Below are 22,422 nucleotides of genomic sequence, written 5' to 3'. Positions count from 1 at the left end.
CTCTCTCTCTCTCTCCTCTCTCTCGCTCTCTCTCTCTCTCTCTATCTATCTATCTATCTATCTATCTATCTATCTATCTATCTATCTATCAGTTTAAAGTGATATCAGGAGAACTGATTTAGGAAAAACACCATTATCATTCTTGGTCTCAACAAACAGACTTTATTTCTGACATTATGACACAATAACTTCTCGAAATTGGACTTAGACTTTCATTCTAAACATTTTTCAATATTTCGACTTTATTCTCAAAATGCAAAAGACAACAACTTCTATCTCTGATTTATTGTTTTATGTCTGGCACTAATACTGAAAGTTCAACTTTATTCTCAACAATAAAGATCATCCTCGACTGAAATCCAACTTGTGTGTAAACCAGCTTTTCTGTTCTCACTGCTTCCTCAGGCCTTGTGTTCAACACCTGCTTTATTTTACACTTTTTATTCTACAATCACATATTACACATTTCTTTGACTCATAAACCATCTTACAGAATTCATGAAACCAATAAAAAATGGCCAAAGTGACCAGTAATTATCCAAAAGACTTTTCACACAAGATAGAACCATCCATTAACTTTTTCTACCCGTATAACAAGGACACATACTGTGTTCTGGAGACATTATGGGATGGAATAGGCCTCACTCTTAAATGAAGCTTCATCACACAATCAAATATTCAGCTATATGTTTTCTGTGGCTGCACATCAAATACTAATAAATGTGTATCTGATTACATAATCAACACATTAATTTGATGCATCATGACACACGTTATGTAGACGATATCTATTTAAACCTCTGTTAAACCCACAGACATTTATTATAACTTCCAGAAGAAATCAGTTTCTAAAGACACCAAATATGTCAAGATGAAGTTTGAGTTCATTTGTAAAGAATTGCTGCACATTTAACATATGATAATAAATGGAATAAAGTGTAAATCAGTCACCACAGGAAACAGATTCTGTAGAAAATAAGATGTAAAATATATGAATATGTACATTTGTTCCCTTGATTGAAAATGAATCAATACCTGAAATGAGATCAGTGATTAGTTTACTCTGACAGGAGAGATGATCAGAGGGGCAGAGTTTTTACCACCTTCATTAGTACAGGGACTGAAGAATGGGAAGAGTTTCTCAGTGAAGGAGCAGCCAGTAAAGGAGTAGATAAGAGCTGCAGCATCTACGTCATAAAGGAGACCAGACCCTCCTCATAGTCCACAAACACCCCCACCTTCTGAGGAGGAGACTTCAGAGAGAGACGGACTGGAGGTCAGCAAGAGCTTTGTACTCATTCCCATTTCTCAACCATATCGTCCAGTAACCTTTCTGAGGACTCAGTGCAATGTCTCCCTTCCTGGTGATCGACTCTTTGGCCACTCCTAAAGTCCATTTAGTCTTTCTTTAACTTGAACCTCAAAGTAAAATCTGCCTGAAGAGAAACTCTTTTTTGCTAAAAGAAAAACACAATAAGAAAATCTCTCTGGGTTGTCTGGGAGATTCTTCTTCACATCACTATGATTCACTTGTTTCCCATCATCACACAGGATGAGATTAGGATGTGCTGTATCAGGATCAAGAGTCACATCCACTGCATACTGCTGGACCCTCTTCAGCTCGGCTTCAAGCAGCCTCTTCATCTCTTTACTGATTGTCTCCTCCAGCTGAACCACAGCTTTCACCACAGTCCCCTCATATGATGATGGACGGACGCTGACCTCTGTCCAGTCCTTGGTGGGTGGAGGTGGTTGGATGTTTAGGGACTGGACCCTCTGGAGAAGATGGAGGTGGTCTTCAGAGCGTAACATCTGCTCCACCTCAGTGCTTCTCTTCATCAGCTCAGAGATTTCCTGTTCCAGCTCTGTGATGAAAGCTTCGGCCTGTTTTTCTCTTGTTTTCTGCTTCTCTTTGATGGTGTTGATGAGCTCATTCAGGCCTCTCTCAACAGACTCCTTCAGAGAAGTGAAGACCTGAACACCTTCTGCTATCTCTCTGTCTGCAGCTTCCTCACTGAGGTCCACTGAGTGTTTGATCTCCTGAATCTTCAGTCGTCTCTTCTGGATCATCTGCTGAATTCCAGCCCCAGTCTTCCCCAGATCTGCCTTCTTTCCTTCATGTTCTTCTTTCAGAGGAACAACATCATGCGTCTTGTGGTCTAAAACAGTGCAGAGCATGCAGACACATGTCTGGTCGGTCTTACAGAACAGCTCCAGAGGTTTATCGTGCTTCCTACACATCCTGCCTTCCAGGTTCTCTACAGGGTCGATCAGCTGATGTCTTTTCAGACCTGACGTGGTCAGATGAGCTAAATGTTCTCCTTCAGGCACATTGCTGGCTGCAGCCAGAACTACACACAGTGGGAGAGAAAAAAATACATGTAATTTAAAAGACAATTCTTATTAGTTTTAAAAGAAATGTGTGCATTTGTAGGCGTTATGGAGCCGAGTGTATATATATGATGGACTAGTGGCATTAGAACGGGACAAAGGCCGCTAAATGGAGAGGTTTGTGAGTCCCTATGCACCTGAGGTCTGTAGTGTCTGGAGCTTTGTGCTCCTGGTAGGCTTTGTGCTCCTGGTAGGGTTTGTGCTCCTGGTAGGGTCTTCCATGGCAAAGTGGTCTCAAGTGAGGGGCCAGACAAAGAATGGTTCAAAAACCATATGAGTTATCGAGGGAGAGAGGGAGTGACCCTGCCTGGAGGAAGCCAGGGGCCCCCGGCATGCTTCAGAGATAACAATCTGTTCAATAAGTTTTGTTTCTCATGTCCACCCACTCTTTTATCCTGAAAATACAAATTAAAAAGGAAAGGTGCTAATAATATCAGAAGGACATTAAATCTTATCTCATGTGCCACAAACAGATCCCAGCCTGCCATGTTGCTTAGCTTAGATGCACAAAAGACATCTGATAGGGTAAAACGGAGCGTCCTCTACCAATCATTAGCAAATTTTGGGTTTCATACAACCTTTATTGACTGGGTGAAAATGGTTTACAAACCCCAGATCACGAATTAGAGTCAATGGGTGTTGCTCAGACTTTTTCCTACTTAAAAGAGGAGTCAGACCAGGGGACTGTCTGAGTCCTTTACTGTAAGTATAGAACCACTGGCTGAGTCAATAAGACAGAATAAAGATATAAAGGGAATAAGGGATGAGGGGGAACAGAACAAAAAATATCACTATTTGCAGATGATATATTAACATATATAAGTGAACCTTCCACCTCATTAACAGCCCTGGTGAATAACCTGAACGAGTATGGGGAGATTTCAGGACAATGTTCGGCTGATTTAAAGGGGAAATTCAAGTTCAAATGGACCAATAATAATAAAGGGTTCAGATATCTGGGTATTATTATTACTTCTGATATGTCACAGCTATTTGAAGCAAACTATGGGAAATTGATAACTGATATTAAAAAGATTTGACCAGGTGGGAGATTTTGCCTTTGACTCTGATGGATAGAAACTGTGAGAATGAATGTATTACCAAGACTGTTGTTTTTGTTCCAGTCATGGCCAATTATGGTCTCAACTCTACCTTTAAAATGTTAGACAAGATTATATCTAAATTTATTAGGAAAAAGAAAAAGGCTAGATTTAAATGTAAGACACTGATTTTACCAAAAGAGAAGGGGGAATGGATTTACCCAATCAAAAAATTACTACTGAGCTGCTAATTATGTGGATTACTAATGATGCAGATGCATTGTGGGTGGGAATGGAACACAATTATATAAATGTATCTGTAGAATAAGGGGACCAGATTTCTCAGACAAAATCCGGGGACATTTTCAGCTCAGAAGCGTATTTACCTCCAAAACAATTACTGTTTTTATTTTTGTAAAAATTAAAACGGGGACACTAGACCTAGAGCTGTTCTCATTAGGGGCTGAGCCCCCCCCCCCCCCAAGGTCTGATCCTAGACCCACCCCTGCTGCTACTTCCTACTACACTCCACTACACCTCAGAGGGGAATGTTTCAAGATAGAAAGTCTTAATATTTCAAGATAGAAAGTCCTAATATTTCATAATGTTGTAATGTACTGAACTACTGACAGCTTTTGCTTTATTGCTTCAGGTTTGTTACTACAACAGCTCCTTGAGAATCAGATACAATAAAATCTATTGAGGACATATTATCCTTTAACATTGATGCATATTAATCGAGATCGCTCCAGTCAGAAACAAGCTACAATGGAAGTTAATAGGATAATTGTCCAACTTGTATTTACGTTCATTAAAGAGCTCGTTTTGCTGCTAACAAACTCAGATTAATATTCTAAGTGTCTGACAACATTATGGAAAGGATTTCTAAGGAGGTCGACCTTTCTGTTAAAGATTAAGATCCTTTTTTAAAACATAGAAATCCGCAAAATTGCGTTGGCTAAACCCACCAGACTCCATGTAAATAATCAGTGATTTTAGCATCGTAAAACATGGCTTCTAAAACCTCTCTGAGCACCGCGGGCTCTGGCGGTCTGGAGCCTGCAGGTGTAGGGTGCCCGACTATCTGCTACGTTTTGTCAGTATTTTATTTCTTTCATTTCGATTTCGGGTCTGTCAGTCACAGTGAAATCCGGGGACATTTCCGGGGACAGATCCAGCCGGGGACAGGTCGCCAAAATCGGGGACTGTCCCCGAAAACCGGGACGTCTGGTCACCCTACTGTAGAATCGCTTCCATTTTTTAGTGAAGTAACACAGAAGGTGGGCAATGTCTGGATCAGGGGACGATGAGAATATGGTCAAACTCCATTTGTAGACCCACCCAAATCTCAATGAACCCTGATTTTTTACCATGTATGATGGATGCAGGCTACAATAGATGGACACGACAGGGTTAAAATATATTGCTGAAATGTTTAGGGGACAAACCTTGAAGTCATTTCAGCAGTTAACACAAGAATTTAATTTACCAGCCCATGATTTCTATAAGTTTCTACAACTGAGATACTATCTTACGACACATAAGGAGTGGGAGAAGATCTCTAACATCCCCTCGAAACTAGAAGAATTACTGATGACGTATACAGAGGGAGGGACAAAGAAAGGGATTAGATCCAAATTGTATGAGGTAACACAACTGGAATCTAACAATAACAATTTGGATGTCAAGGAAAAATGGGAATTGGAAGCAAATATTCTAATAACAGATGAACACTGGGAAGAATCCTTCAGAGCAGGACATAAGGTAACTAGCAGCCCAACATGGAGGGAGTTGGATTGGAAGATCAAAATGAGGTATTTTAACACCCCATCTATTACATCAAAATACAGTTATACCTGGGAGAGATGTTTGGTAGGGGACTTTACACATATATTTTGGGATTGCCCGAAAATTTCAGATTATTGGAAGAATATTCAAAAGGAAATAGCACATGTTTTGGGTATTGACTTTAAGTTAGATCCAGCACCATACATATGCGTATAGATGGGAACTTTATTTCCTCACTAAGAATTCTACTTTTAATAGCAAAGAAAACAATCACAGCCTCTTGGTTGAAGCCACAACCTCCCAGTATAAGGGAATGGAGAGAAAGGGTAAAAACTGGGTTCATCATGGAGGAAATCACAGCGAGGTTGCAGCTCAAGTCAGACCGGTTTGATCAAAAATGGTTACCAGTAACACAGACATTGTCAGAACTCTAGTTACCTCTTTTATTGGTTTATTCATTTTTTTCCTCTTAACTTAATTGTATTATATAATTGTATTTTGTACTTACTACAGTACACTTGACAATAAAGGTATGTGCTTATTGCTACAGGTTACTCAGGTTCTCTTCTTTTAAGACGGAAGAAGGAATGTTTGGAGACAGGAGGCGAGGACATGATCATCGGTTAGAAGGGAAACTGCCAGAGCATCTCCTAATGTGTCTTCCTAAAGTATGTGTTGTTTATATGTATGCTTGTCATTTTGTGTGAGAAAAAAATTTATTAAAAAAAGGGGGACTGACCTTGTGGTCCTGAGTCGGTGTCTGGCAGACTCTGGACCAGATCATTCCTGCTGATGTTCTCTAAAACCTTCTTGGTCACCGTCAGAGCTCCCTCTAGCCGATAGGTGTTCACCATCACATCCACCGTGTCCTGCATTTCTGCCTTCTCCAGCTTGGACACTTTGATGGGTTGGAAGCCTTCCAGGACTTCTTGCTGTAGATACCATTTGAATGTCATAAATTCCTCTTCCTTTAAATTCTCCAAAGTGTTGAAAAGATCCACTGCCGTCATCGTGGCTTCCTGCGGAAATCACAAAGTTTTGTCAAACTGAAAGAAAATTGAAACCCAAACCTTCATTTTACCAGGAAATCATTGTTAACCAGGGGCCTGTTCCACAAAACCAGGATAAGGGATTAATCCGGGATATTCAAGTTATCCTGGATGAATTTAGCTTTGACTCGGTTGCACAAAACCAGGTTTAATTAAACTCAGCCAAGTAACCATGGAGATTTATTCTTTGTGGATGGCCTGGTCCAGAGTGAGCTAACAGCTGGGCTAACAGCCGGGCTAACAGCCAGACTAACAGACAGACTAACAGCCAGGCTAACAGACAGGCTAACAGACAGCCTAACAGACAGGCTAACAGACAGACTAACAGCCAGGCTAACAGCCAGGCTAACAGACAGGCTAACAGCCAGGCTAACAGACAGACTAACAGCCAGGCTAACAGACAGGCTAACAGCCGGGCTAACAGACAGCCGAGCCAACAGCCGGGCTGTGTAAGCGATTAAGCTGCGATGAGCGGATCTCACTAAGTCAAGCTGCTCTTCTTCCCTTATCCTGGATATCTTTGTTCTACTTTAGTGCAGCAGGGCCCTGGGGTAGGCCTACTGAGTTTTCATTAACCCTCATGTTGTCCTTGAGTCCAATTTCACCCGTTTTCAAGACAATTCTTCACAAAATAGGTTTGCTCTTTTTGTTTGTGGAAGAAAAGCATCAGTTTGTTTTCCCCTGGTGATATCCTGGCTAATATCTGACATATATCAGTCTATTATAAACCAAACAACTAATACTTTCTCCTCATTTTACGCAGAAATTACGTATTTTACACTTTATTGACCATGAATGCAAAAAGTAAGTTCAAAACTAGTTCAAATGAGTTGGAATGAACTTGGCTAAGAAGATGTCAGTCAGAATCAGGAGGTACGTTTTCATTCTTTATAACCAGAGAAACCAGATCAGTCAGTTCTGACGAGGGAGGACGAGTGAACGGTGGACGGGAAGACAATGCAAGGTTAAATGTGTATCGGGCCAGAGGCAACGAATGTTCTCATGATCACATCGCACGCATAGTTCAACAAATAGTTTTAAATTAGAAAAGGGAAGAGTAAGGCCTATTATTATTATTATTGTTATTATTATTAATATTTTCAATTCAAGTTAGTTTCTTGATCTTGCGTTTCTGAAATGTTTTGCATATGAGCCTCAGCTGAGAGGCGTTTCCCAGCATGCTCTGGGTCTGCCTGGGTCTTGGAGTCAGTGAAAAGCAACCACGCCGCCTGCGTCTTAGACCTGCGACCACCATGCTCTCGTGAGATTGTCGTTGCCTACGTGTGTTGCCTACTGTCTGACGTACAGACGGGCTCGTACGTCAGAGCAAGTCGGGATCAAGTCGGACACAAATCTACCCAGCATGCAACGGGCGGCGATTAATTCTGTGCAGACCTGGCTCATCTCCAACGAGCCTAACATTTCCGATCAATGTAAACATCACTGGCTTGGCCGCATCCTCCTCCCTACGTCCGCCCTCTCGTCACCTCCAGTTTTTAAAAACCAAGATGGTAACGCCCAAATCACCAAACTCCTGGCCAAACATCCCTCGTCTTTACAGTCTATGTGGGCGAGCGGCCCGATGTTAGAGGGATAGAAATGGAAACTGCCAACGCGACTCCCAACAGCACGTTGGAGGTGTGTTGTTTTTGATTCTCGGCATGTGGCTACTGGCCGCAGCCAGAAAAAAATTTGTTTCAAAAGAAGCTGAAGGAAGCAACAAAAATCACCGCTGAAAAAAATCAGGAGTTTGGGAATTCCTCCGGAGTTCAGACGTCGACATGACGACACAAAAGGGTAAGTTAACTTTCCTGGTAACGTTAGCCAACGTTTGCATGTGTTCAGGATCACAGTCAGTATTTACTATACGCTATATGAAGCACATGAACTTTAGCAACCATGACTGCACACCAAAATATGTCTCCTGTGTACTGTTAGTGTTTCAGAGCATTCACGCCACAGATGTACGACCGGTGAAATCTCTGGTTCTGACCTGCTGGGCTTCGTATAATCTGTATGAGAGTCATGGACGCTTATGACAACGACTGGGATGCATCTGGGCCAGCAGAGCCGGGGGGGGGGGCACTGTCACAGGGTGCAGAGGAAGAAGACCAGGATGTACAAGATACCACGCAGTGAAAAAACGCCATAAGCTTGTCTAATGAAAAGACAGAGTCATTATCTGAGAGACCTGAGGGCTCAATGGCAAACTGCAGGTTTCAACTTGTCCCTTCAGAAACCTCTGGATGTGGTTTTACTCAGTCTATAGTTCAGGATTAAATAACCCTAATATTAATAAGGATCTTTTATCTTGTTGTTGAGGACGTGTGTCCACAAATCAAAACAAAGACAGATTGACACTTTTGATGGGATGAAGGTTGTGACACACACCTGTCAATCAAAGCAGCTCTCGTTGGGACACTCCCTCATATCTCAGCAGTGAAGTCAGCGGAGATTAAAATCTAACTTGTTTCCTGGTGCTGATTAAATCGGACTCAACTGAACATAAAAAGGCTCATTTTGGCCAAAACGTCCCACATCATAGAATAATTACTGAGTTACTTCAGATCTTACAATAGTGCTGAAAGAATGAACCACTGCTCTCATCTTAAAGTAGATCATGTAGCCCCAAAATCTCCCAAATGATAGGCGAGTTTCTCCATCAAAGGTGTGTGATGTTACCTGTTAAAGTCCCGTTCAGATGAGGTCAAAGAGACGTCGTCCCTTCATCAGCAGACACTGACAGATGCTGCTGCTGTCTGTCTTCATCTGACTGACATCCGTCACATCACCACACCTTGATATCCAGAAAGGTCATGTGACCTGAGAACAGGACCCGGTCGGACCTGTAGGGCTGCCAGTCAGCGCTCTGATTGGACAGTTTTCAGGTTCATTATGTAATGAGGGAGGAACAGTCTGACCTCATAACAACATGTACACACCTCGAGTTTGGAGCAGGAATGTTGTCCGTCAGCGTTGGCCCGCCTCTTACTGCAGCTCTGTGGTTAGCTTTTGTTTCCTCATACTTAGATATAGATGGGGGGGGGGGGGGGGGGGTTCTAGGGCTCCAGCAGGGACGTGCAGACATTTTGGGGGCAGGGGCTCAAAGATAAAAGGCCTTATACTGTACTACAGGTGGGAGCTCCACAGAGTTTAAACTGCAGGAACTCTGAAGCCCAAAAACAGGCGAGTTAACTCATGACGACATGTACAGACCTCGACTTTCATTCCAAGGACAGAGACGTTGGACTGTTGTCTGTCCAGTGTGGCTCCGCCTCTCCACCCCCGCTCATAATAACAATAATAATAATAATAACAATAATAATAATATATAATACATTATATTTATCTAGCGCTTTACATTGTTCTCAAAGACACTTTACAGTAAAACCAGCACATATAGCACATAAAAACAGACAAAGCAATAAAGCAACACATAAAACATTTGAGAGAATGTGAATGCTGTTTGTTGATAGGCTGACGCTACACTAGATTGATGACTCTGTAAAAAGAAGGTGGAGTAGTGAGAATAGTTGAAAAAGTGGGAATGGGTTTAATTATCATGAAGTTTTGAAAAGTTGAATAATACCCCAAAATGTTTGAAAATATGGAAATAATAATTCAATATTTGTAGATAATTTTAAGATGATGCTAAATGGGATTGCTGGCTTCAATTTGGATGAATGAAAGTTGGAAATGTGTCAGATACACACACACACACACCACACCACACACACCACACACAGACACAGACACAGACACACACACACACACACACACACACACACACAACACACCCACACAACACACACACACAGAGACACACACACACAAACCACACACAGACATGCACACACACACACACACACACCCACACACACAACACACACACACACCACACACACACACACACACACCAGGTGTATCCAATTAAGTGTTTTTATCATTCTTTTGAAACCACACCTGTAAAAGAATAACAGTGATGCTGGCACGAGTTTAAGGAAGAAGACTGTAGACTGGAGTTAGAGTCGGTCTACATGACCTGCTGCTGTGTAGACTGGAGTTAGAGTCTGGTCTACATGACCTGTTGCTGTGTAGACTGGAGTTAGAGTCTGGTCTACATGACCTGCTGCTGTGTAGACTGGAGTTAGAGTCTGGTCTACAGACCTGCTGCTGTGTAGACTGGAGTTAGAGTCTGGTCTACATGACCTGCTACTGTGTGGATGGAGTTAGAGTCTGGTCTACATGACCTGCTGCTGTGTAGACGGAGTTAGAGTCTGGTCTACATGACCTGCTGCTGTGTAGACTGGAGTTAGAGTCTGGTCTACATGACCTGCTGCTGTGTAGACTGGAGTTAGAGTCTGGTCTACATGACCTGCTGCTGTGTAGACTGGAGTTAGAGTCTGGTCTACATGACTGCTGCTGTTTAGACTGGAGTTAGAGTCTGGTCTACATGACCTGCTGTTGTGTAGACTGGAGTTAGAGTCTGGTCTACATGACCTGCTGCTGTGTAGACTGGAGTTAGAGTCTGGTCTACATGACCTGCTGTTGTGTAGCTGGAGTTAGAGTCTGGTCTACATGACCTGCTGCTGTGTAGACTGGAGTTAGAGTCTGGTCTACATGACCTGCTGCTGTGTAGACTGGAGTTAGAGTCTGGTCTACATGACCTGCTGCTGTGTAGACTGGAGTTAGAGTCTGGTCTACATGACCTGCTGCTGTTTAGACTGGAGTTAGAGTCTGGTCTACATGACCTGCTGTTGTGTAGACTGGAGTTAGAGTCTGGTCTACATGACCTGCTGCTGTGTAGACTGGAGTTAGAGTCTGGTCTACATGACCTGCTGCTGTGTAGACTGGAGTTAGAGTTCATTAGACTCTTCAGCATTCTCCAGGTGAATCAGCATCAGCAAAGGAGACTCTGCTCCAATGAGCATGTTTCTAGTTTCAGGTTTATATTTAGAACAATCACCAAGGAGAGGACTAAGTCTCACTAAGACCTGGTTCATTTTGCAAATGGCAATAAATTGTGGTCCTTCTTTTGGTGTTATTGTGTTCATCTAAACAATAAACTGAACTGGACTGATAACACCCATGACCTCTACAAGAAGGGCCAGAGTCCTCCATCTGCTGAGGAGACTCAGTCCTTTGGAGTGTGCAGGACTCTCCTCAGGACCTTCTATGACTCTGTGGTGGCCTCTGCCATCCTTTATGCTGTGGTCTGCTAAAGGAGGGGCAGCTCGGACCAGGACTTGAGCAGACTCAATAGACTGATCAGGAGAGCGAGCTCTGTCCTGGACTGTCCTCTGGACCCCATAGAGGAAGTGGAGGAGAGAAGATGTTACCAAGCTGACATCCATCATGGACAACATCTCCCCCCCCCCCTACATGACACTGTGGGGTCCCTGAGCAGCTCCCCCCCCCCCCCCCCCCCCGGTGTTAGAGGTACCGCAGGTCCTTCATCCCGGCCGCGGTCAGACTCTACAACCCTGCACCACCTGATAGTGTTGTAGTTCCGTTTCTGTTTTTCATTTACTCCACACACTCTGGATATCTTTACTATCTGTATTATATATATTTTTCAGTTACAAGTACTTACTTTTTCAATATTATTATGGTTACCTACTTTTGCTGAACTATTTTAATTATTCAAGTTAATTTAATTTAACGTCACTCACTTACACTGCAATATTGTTTTCCTGTACCATGGCAACCGCACTTTACCAAACCTTTATCTGATGTCACTTAAATTCAGCCCCCCCCCCTTGTTGTGTGTTTAGTTGCATGTTTGTTTGTTTTTGCTGTTATTGTAATAAAATGCTGCTGTAACAAGGGAATTTCCCTGCTGTGGGATGAATAAAGTATTATCTAATCTAATCTATCTAATCTCATCTAATCTAGTCTAATGTAATAAGTAACACTTCAAAAATCTTTTAGAAAAATCTCCAGAATCTTTCCACTAAAGTGAAAAGGTTGTTGCTGTGATTCAGTTAGTTTGGTGGTGGGCGTGGCAGCAGGACAGGAACTCTGTCTCATCACTCCTTAGTGTTGGGATCCATCTAGTGGTGGTTCTGGGTCCCAGCACCAGTTAGTGGTCTACATGGAGGCCTGTTCTGCTGCTGCAGTGGAGCAGGGAGTCATGGAGACCAGCTGGGACATGAGGACGGCCGTCAGCTCTCAGATGTTCAGAGTTTAAATTAATACCCCGCACTCATCAATTATTGTTGTTGGACTCTTTCAGAGAGATTATACAACATATTTAAACAATAATGTCAACTTCCACATAGAAAACTAAAGTTGTTGTTATTGTCAGACGTTCCCCGCTAGAAGAAGCTCTGCAGAACATCTAGAGATGAAAACAGGAAGAAGGTCTCAGGTGCTACGGCAGGCCGTTTAACATTTAATCACACCACACTCCTATCTGTCATTACTTTAGATATTAATAATAGCATTTCTCCTGGTCAAGGGATATCTAACTAGTCAGGATGGTAATAAAGATATGCACAATAACATTCTTACTGGTAGAAATTGTTTTTTCAAGATATCTCCAACTTTAATTAGTCAAAACTACATTTAAATCCTTAAATAGTACAAGTGGCTGTTTTAATATTTAGCAGCTAGACTGGATATTTATTGCAGATATCTGTATTTAATTCTTCCTAGTGAGAAAGAACTTTCTAGATATCTGAACTAGATTTGATTAGACCATGTCCCCATCCTGTTGTGTAGACCAGTTTTTATTAAAGACCAGCAGTGCTGACAAAGCTCTGCTTCCTGAACATTTCCTCTAGTGATGAAGTCACTGCTTCCTCAGGCTTGTGTTCAACACCTGCTTTATTTTACACTTTTTATTCTACAATCACATATTTACACATTTCTTTGACTCATAAACCATCTTACAGAATTCATGAAACCATAAAAAATGGCCAAAGTGACCAGTAATTATCCAAAAGACTTTTCACACAAGATAGAACCATCCATTAACTTTTTCTACCCGGTATAACAAGGACACATACTGTGTTCTGGAGACATTATGGGATGGAATAGGCCTCACTCTTAAATGAAGCTTCATCACACAATCAAATATTCAGCTATATGTTTTCTGGGGCTGCTCATCAAATATAATAAATGTGGATTTTGCTTCATTTGTTTGCAAATGAACTCAAACTTCATCTTGACATATTTTGGTGTCTTTAGAAACTGATTTCTTCTGGAAGTTATAATAAATGTCTGTGGTTTAACAGAGGTTTAAATAGATATCGTCTACATAACGTGTGTCATGATGCATCAATTATGTGTTGATGATGTCATCACCTATTGGGTGGGGGGGGGTCTCACCAGGCTGCAGTGTCGGGGTGGGGGGGGGGGGGGGGGGTGTGGAGTAGTGTATTATGAATAACATTCTCCTCTCACTTATTTATTTATTGATTTATTTCTATTTCCTGTGTTGATTGATTTACACTTCATTGTTAACAGGTTGTGCTGAAAACAACAGCAACATTTTGTCACATTTAGCTTTAAATAATGTTTAAAAACTGGTATGAATTTTGAGGGTCACTTTCTTGCACATTTACAACAATATTTGTCAACTTGGAAATATTTTAAATAGTTAAATCCAAATTAATGTTACACCTAAACGTTAAATATTAAATCTAAATCTAAATGTTAAATCTAATGTTAATCTAAATATTTCCAAGTTGACAAATATGTTGTAAATGTGCAAGAAAGTGACCCTCAAAATTCATACCAGTTTTTAAACTTATTTAAAGCTAAATGTGACAAAATGTTGCTGTTATTTTCAGCACGAGCCGCTTTACAAACGGCGCCCCATAGTCAACAACGAATAAAATCATCTCATCTCATTGGTCACTTTTATGAATGGTGTGGAATTATAGCCACTATAGCCAGCCACGGGGGGGGGGGCTCACTTTGACTGGTCTGTCACGTTTGCTTGCATTAAGGTCAGCAAGAGCTTATCCCCGCCCCCCCGACAAGCACGGTACGGTTGGCCATGGTCACACTGCGTAATGTCTAACGAATCAGCGATAGCCGAGAACATCGGCAGAGCCGTCCCGGTGGCTGAACAAACTTATTCAACAGCGACAGCGACAGCCTCGGGGCCACCGCAGGCCACCTCGGTAAGCATGTTTCCAAATCACGGAGCTAGCGTTAGATTGTTGTCAAGGCTAACTTAACTAAACTAGCCAACGGTAGCTAGCCGTAGAGATTTGCCTTGTCGGGGGGGCGGGCGGGGATAGGCTCTAGCTGACCTTAATGCAAGCGAAGGTGACAGACCAGTCAAGTGAGCCCCCCCCCCCCCCCGTGGCTGGCTATAGTGGCTATAATTCCCACACCATTCATAAAAGTAACACTAAAAACTCTTCAAAGTACTCTTCAAATACAGTTTTCCCCAACTGTGTTTTATTTTAGGTAGTTATTATCACGTTTATCCAAGTTCAAGAGTCCATATCTCCCGATGAGAGGATTTTTATTCGTTATTTGACACTATAAACATACACTGACCTCCTCGAGCTTTTATTTTTGTACTTCCGTTACCGGCATTTAATTTGCATATTAGCTAATATTTAGATTCACCTGAAACATTAGATTTAACATTTAGATGTAGATTTAACATTTAAATTTAGATTAACATTTAGATTTAGATTTAACATTTAAATTTAGATTAACATTTAGATTTAGATGAGCCACTGTAATTTCCATTTGACTTGACTTGACTTGATTTAACATTTAAGTGTAACATTTAATATTTGGATTTAACTATATAAAATATTCCAAGTTGACAAATTTTTTGACCCTCAAAATTTCATACAGTTTTTAAACATTATTTAAGCTAAATGTGAAAAAATGTTGCTGTTATTTTCAGCACAACCTGTTACAATGAAATGTAAATCAATCCACACAGGAAATAGAATAAATCAATAAATTAAATAAGTGAGAGGAGAATGCTATTCATAATACTATCTACGACTCCCCCCCCCCCCCCCCCACCCCACTCGACAGCACACTGGCTGAGACCCCCTCCCCCCCCTCTTTTGTTCCGACACCTCCCTCCTCACTCCCTCAACCCTCCTGCAGTCACCCTCTCCCCCCACCACCCTACAGCACATTTCCCCTCCCCCCACTGACACTTCAAGCCCCCCCCCTGCTTTACATTCACACCTGGCCAGGTGAAGAGACAGCTGGAGAGGCTACACCAGCGCAGGGCTGCTGGCCCGGACGGCATCAGCCCCAGGGTCCTGAAGACCTGCGCCAGGCAGCTGTCTGGTGTTCTCCAGTACCTCTTCAACCTGAGCCTGCAGAGGGTGCCGCTGCTGTGGAAGACGTCCTGCCTTGTCCCGGTCCCCAAGAAGTCGACTCCATCTGGCCTTAAGGACTACCGCCAGTGGCTCTCACATCTCACGTGATGAAGGTGCTGGAGAGGTGGTCTTGGCCTGCCTGAGGCCGCAGGTGAGTTCTTCTCTGGACCCTCTACAGTTTGCCTACCAGCCTTGTCTGGGAGTGGACGACGCTGTCATCTAACTTCTGCAGCGAGCTCATCTGCACCTGGATGGTGGTGGCGGCACTGTGAGAATCACATTCTTTGATTTCTCCGGTGCATTCAACACCATCCAGCCTCTGCTACTTGGTGAGAAGCTGCGGGTGATGGTGTGCCGTGCGTCCATAGTCTCCTGGATCACTGACTACCTGACAGGCAGACCACAGTTTGTCCGCCTGGACCGGGTTCTGTCTGATGTGGTGGTGAGGGGTACGGGGGCCCCGCAGGGGACTGTGCTGTCTCCTTTTCTGTTCACCTTATACACCTCAGACTTTCAGTACAACTCAGAGTCATGTCACCTACAGAAGTTTTCTGATGACTCTGGACTAATATACAGCGCCGGCACGCCCCACCATCATGGACTAATATACAGCGCCGGCACGCCCCACCATCATGGACTAATATACAGCGCCGGCACGCCCCACCATCATGGACTAATATACAGCGCCGGCACGCCCCACCATCATGGACTAATATACAGCGCCGGCACGCCCCACCATCATGGACTAATATACAGCGCCAGCACGCCCCACCATCATGGACTAATATACAGCGCCGGCACGCCACACCATCATGGACTAATATACAGCGCCAGCACGCCCCCCATCATGGACTCATAAAGTGCTGGCACGCCCCCCCCCCCCATCATGGACTGATATACAGCGCCGGCAAGCCCCACCATCATGGACTAATATACAGCGCCAGCACGCCACACCATCATGGACTAATATACTGCGCCGGCATGCCCCACCATGATGGACTAATATACAGCACCAGCACGCCCCCCCATCATGGACTGATATACAGCGCCGGCAAGCCCCACCATCATGAACTAATATACAGCGCCGGCAGCCCCCCCATCATGGACTGATATACAGCGCCGGCAAGCCACACATCATGGTCTAATATACAGCGCCGGCACGCCACACCATCATGGACTAATATACTGCGCGGCATGCCCACCATGATGGACTAATATACAGCACCAGCACGCCCTACCATCATGGACTAATATACAGCGCCGGCACGCCCCCCCATCATGGACTGATATACAGCGCCGGCAAGCCCCACCATCATGAACTAATATACAGCGCCGGCACGCCCCCCCATCATGGACTGATATACAGCGCCGGCAGCCACACCATCATGGTCTAATATACAGCGCCAGCACGCCACACCATCATGGACTAATATACAGCGCCGGCACGCCCCACCATCATGGACTAATATACAGCGCCAGCACGCCCCACCATCATGGACTCATAAAGTGCCGGCACGCCCCCCCCCCCATCATGGACTGATATACAGCGCCGGCAAGCCCCACCATCATGAACTAATATACAGTGCCGGCACGCCCCCCCATCATGGACTGATATACAGCGCCGGCAAGCCACACCATCATGGTCTAATATACACAGCGCACGGCACGCCACACCATCATGGACTAATATACTGCGCCGGCATGCCCCACCATGATGGACTAATATACAGCCAGCACGCCCTACCATCATGGACTAATATACAGCGCCGGCACGCCCCCCCATCATGGACTGATATACAGCGCCGGCAAGCCCCACCATCATGACTAATATACAGCGCCGGCACGCCCCCCCATCATGGACTGATATACAGCGCGGCAAGCCACACCATCATGGTCTAATATACAGCGCCAGCACGCCACACCATCATGGACTAATATACAGCGCCGGCACGCCCCACCATCATGGACTAATATACAGCGCCAGCACGCCCCACCATCATGGACTCATAAAGTGCCGGCACGCCCCCCCCCCCACCATCATGGACTGATATACAGCGCCGGCAAGCCCCACCATCATGAACTAATATACAGTGCCGGCACTCCCCCCAATATTGGACTGATATACAGTGCCGGCACGCCACACCATCATGGGACTAATATACAGCGCCAGCACGCCCCACCATCATGGACTAATATACAGCGCCGGCACGCCCCACCATCATGGACTAATATACAGCGCCAGCACGCCCCACCATCATGGACTAATATACAGCGCCAGCACGCCACACCACGCAAAATGTGAGGGACTCAAAGAGAAAGTTTCAGAGTTAATACAACACAGCGAGGCACTGAGTTTGACCACAGATATGTTTAAATTTACATTAAAGTGGACGTGCCTTTTGTGTTTAAGAGTAAAAGCTTTAAATTAATAGTCTATTTGTGACTCCATGTTCAGCCGCTCCGTCCGAGGACACAGAGCACTGAAGCAGCGCTGTCAGAGCCGACAGACAAGTGGCATTTAACTGCAAAATAATTAGGTCCAAAACGATTTAATATACTGCAAATAGCCTAGAAGGACAAGTACTGCAGGACAGTACAGTTAATTAATCTTGCATTTTTTAACACAGCCCCACCTCCCTAGTTGATTTGTAGTCTAAATTGTCACTACTTCAGTCAACCAAGATTTTCATTGGTTGATTACAGCCCTATAACAACACAGCTATCAGGCCATTAGGAGGAGGAGGAGGAGGAAACAGCTTGGCTCTGAAACATGTTCACAACGAGGCAGTGTGAATGAGCTGGTGGGATTTAAGGTGATGACCACGAGAAAAGGTTTTCCAACATTGTTCACACCAGTACGGCTTCTCTCCAGTGTGAATGCGCTGGTGTTTATTAAACTACCACTATCAGAAAAGTTTTCACACATTGATCACAGCTGTACGGCTTCTCTCCAGTGTGAATGCGCTGGTGAGTTTGAAGGCTACTACTACGAGAAAAGTTTTCCCACATTGTTCACACCAGTACGGCTTCTCTCAGTGTGAACGCGCTGGTGAGCTTTAAGGTTACCACTATCAGAAACGTTTTCCCACATTGATCACAGCTGTACGGCTTCTCTCCAGTGTGAATGCGTTGATGTCTTTTTAGGGCATTCTTCTGTGTGAAAGCTGCCCCCATTGATCACAGCTGTACGGCTTCTCTCCAGTGTGAACTCTCTGATGAATCTTTAAATTTCTTGATGTTGTGAAGGTTGAGTGAGTTAGTGAGGTGCTATTTTAAACTAGAAACTATGTCCACATTTAGAGCATGTCTGTGGAATATTGTTTGACTGATTCCCTGCTTCCTGCTCATGCCTCTGCTTGGATATTTTTGCTGATGATCTTGCTTTTCCTCTAAGAGAAACTATGAGCAGCGGCTCTTGGATACTTATAAATCACTGGACTATACATTTTTTTGTAGACATAGTAGGCTATTGCCATATTTCAACATTTTTCTACATGAGCATGGCCTACAAGTAGCTCAAATATGTCCTACAGTGACTGTAGCTAAAGCTAATTAGCAGCAAGATGCCTCCTTTCTATGACCAGCTGGCCTGCATTATCATCCAGGCAGAGCGCCTCTTCAACCCCTGTACTTAGTAGGACGTAGCTGTGGACAACTGCAAAATAAGCAACAAAATTCAACCCCCAACAACCTGGTGTGCAACTGGATAACAGATTTGCTGCTCTGCTGACCGGTGATCTGATGACCGGGACTGCGTCTTATCGCCACACAGCAGGGTAAAGACTGAGAGCAATTCAAAAAGTAAAAAACTAACAACTGGGCCTCAAACCCTGATTGTGGGTGACTCTGCTGTAAAAGATTAAAAAAACAGTAAAAACACCAAAATACTTCCCAAAGACATGGTGTCTGACTTGACCCAAAGAATCCCAGATATCATGGCAGCACACCCAACTGTGAAGAACATTATTCTGCATATAGGGTCACATGATGTTGTAAAGCAACAGTCTGAATTGCAGAAACTGGACTTTATGGAACTGCTGGACACAGTCAGCTCCCTAAAAGCAGACATGCTTATCAGTGGCCCCATATCTATCTATCTAACTATCCCGCCAGTGAGAAGAGGAGCTGAGAGATTCAGCCGATTGTTGGCACTAAACAAATTGCTTTCAACTGAATGTACCGTCCATTCTCTGCAGTTCATTGACAATTTTAACATTTTCTGGGAGCGCAGACATCTTTGTAAAGCAGATGGACTTTTCCTTAACAAGCCAGGAGTAAAGCTGTTCACCTCCCATCCACTCTACTTTCAGCGCTACACATCTGCTCCCTCTACCAAAGGACACGAGACAAGACAAACCTAAACAAGAGGAAGACATAAAGTGCGGCAGTGATCCACTACAGCCCCCACCTGTGCAAAGATTTGACCGTGGGAGACCACAGAGCAGAGACACAAAACCTCAACTCCCCTTTTTACCCATCCAGCACCCCTCAAACCCCCTTACCAACCTGAACCCTCTGAGAAATCATCGCTGTCTCCACTTACCTTTTCCCCTCTTTCCCCCATCCCCATGTTGGGGTTCACTGACAAGATGAAGCACACTGGAGCAGCTCCTCTGCCAGGAGGTCGGCAAACTCCTTCCCCCCAGATTGATAAGAACGCTTGTGTGCAAAATCCAGCAAGCATTAACTGATATGTGCCGGGTCCGGGGTGCAGGCCTAGTGACACTCATGACTCTTTCCAAGACAAGCCTGGTGATTCATTCTTCCTCAATTATGTTGTGATAGGTAATAGAAAAAGAATGGGGATAAGCACTTAACTGCAAACTTAGCAAATTTAGCATCCATTCCTCGTCAGCTACAGCCTGTCCAAAAAATGGACGCACACTAACACTAGCCTTACTAAACGTCAGGTCTTTGGCAGGAAAATCATTTTTAATCAATGCTTTTATTATCAATCACAATCTAGATTTTATGTTTTTAAACTGAAACCTGGTTAGACCATAATAACAGCACTGCTGGTCTCATCGAGTCAGCTCCCCCTAACTTCAGTTTTATGAGCGAAAATAGAGTGAATAAGAAAGGAGGTGGAGTCGCCATTTTGTTTAATGACTCATTCCACTGTAAGCAACTATGTTATGGAAACATTTCTTCTTTTGAATATGTGGCTCTTCAGTTAAGATCTTCCCCTCAAGCGATGTTTCTAAATATCTACAGGCCACCTAAATATTGTGAAACCTTCATTGATGACTTCACTGAACTGCTGTCTATAATCTGTATTAACTATTGTGTATTGTACTATCATTGCGGGTCATACACTGTGGCCAGGGCTGCCGTACAAGGTGCCATCTGCTCATTCACTCGGGGTTCAGTGTCTTGCCCAAGGACACTTCGACAATGACTGCAGGGGCAGGGATCGAACCACCAACCTTCCGATTGGAAGGCAACCGCTCTACCACTGAGCCACAGCCGCCCCTGAACATTTCCAAGGTTGTGGTGACTGACGTTGCTCTCTCTGATCATTCCTGTGTTTTCTTTAACGGCTCTATCTCTGTGCCCAAAAGTGTCCAAACAAAGATAATCAGAAAACGGTATATCACTGAAAACACCAGTGAAACATTTATTCAGCTTTTCTCCTCCACACCAGCCCTCTCTGGGCTCTCAGTCACTGAGCTTGTAGATAATTTCAACTGTAAAATAACAAATGTTATTGATGCCGTTGCTCCCACTAAGGTCAAAGTTGTCTCTGGTAAGAAAAGGTCTCCATGGAGAAATGTCCTTCTGGTGAGAACAGAAAAAAGAGAGTGTAGGAAAGCTGAACGAAGGTGGAGAAAAACAAATCTCCTGGTCCATTATAACAGTGATTCCCAAAGTGGGGGTCGGGACCCCCAGGGGGGTCACGAGCCAGAGAGGGGGGGTCGCGAGTTGATTTACAGAAATAAAATAAAAATGTAAAAACGATTAGAAATAGCATGTTAGCCATGATTTTAACACAAGATAAAACTAGTGGCTAAATTTAAAATAAAACCAAGCAACTAAATAAAAAGGGAACAGCTGTTTTGATTTTCTTTCTTTCCGAGTAGCGGTCTCCAACATTAACACTACAACTGCCGGGATTCCAAAAGTACTGGAACCGCAAGATTCTAAACTCTATAATCTGTCATGATAAACACCTAATTGCAATTTTAATGCAGGTATTGTGTTAGGATATCTTTAGAAAAACGAAATAACACCAAAATGTACAATTTAACGTGTTTAATTATACACTTGAGTTGCCCAGGTGCTTCAATAACTCATACCATGGCATAGTAAAACGTAATTATTCCATTCACATCTGAAAAATATGGTATGTAAACATGCAAATAACACCTAAAAGTATTTTCTTTGAACATTTATAACCTAACCTAACCTGTCACTGCCTCCGTGTTGGTGTCTGCTGTGGTGCGCACTGCTCCTCGGACCGCGCGCCCCCCCCCCCCCCCCCCCCACCCCGCTGCTCGGACCGCCCCCCGCTCCCTTTCCTCCTCTAAACTCGTGTCTCAGCTCCTCTGCCAGTTGCTGCCTGAACTTCCTCCAGACAATTTCACTGCTGGTGCCCTCCTTGGAGAGGATGTGATGATTCCAGCCAGTTCGAGGATGTATAAAGTTGTATAAACACGTAGGCAGCCACCGGCCATCTAGCTCCGTGTACCGCTCCTTCCACAGAGCAAGCGCCCGGCGCTGCCTTCTGGTCCAGAACGGAGTCCATCCACGCCGTACTCATGGTGGTAGCCTGCGTTACCATCCCGGGCTTTACCTTCGGCCCATCGCTGATGCCCACAGTTGTTACTCCAGACCGCTTATGAC

General features: G+C 44.0%; 1 protein-coding gene across 1 annotated transcript; it reads right to left on the bottom strand.

The window, feature by feature from the left end:
• Positions 1-1,383: 1,383 nt before the first annotated feature.
• LOC116677104 (zinc finger protein RFP-like) lies at positions 1,384-9,143 on the bottom strand. Its single transcript, XM_032507779.1, has 3 exons — positions 8,951-9,143; positions 5,959-6,238; positions 1,384-2,351 (listed from the first exon to the last, which is right to left on the bottom strand). The coding sequence occupies exons 2-3, from the start codon at positions 6,227-6,229 to the stop codon at positions 1,387-1,389; spliced, it is 1,236 nt and encodes a 411-aa protein (XP_032363670.1). The 5' UTR covers positions 6,230-6,238; positions 8,951-9,143; the 3' UTR covers positions 1,384-1,386.
• Between the last annotated feature and the right edge of the window lie 13,279 nt (positions 9,144-22,422).

The sequence above is a fragment of the Etheostoma spectabile genome, unplaced genomic scaffold (genome assembly GCF_008692095.1).
Source record: "Etheostoma spectabile isolate EspeVRDwgs_2016 unplaced genomic scaffold, UIUC_Espe_1.0 scaffold00004385, whole genome shotgun sequence".
Lineage (NCBI taxonomy): Eukaryota > Metazoa > Chordata > Actinopteri > Perciformes > Percidae > Etheostoma > Etheostoma spectabile.
Note: the sequence above shows the minus strand (reverse complement) of the source record. Positions and strands in the feature narration are given on the sequence as shown.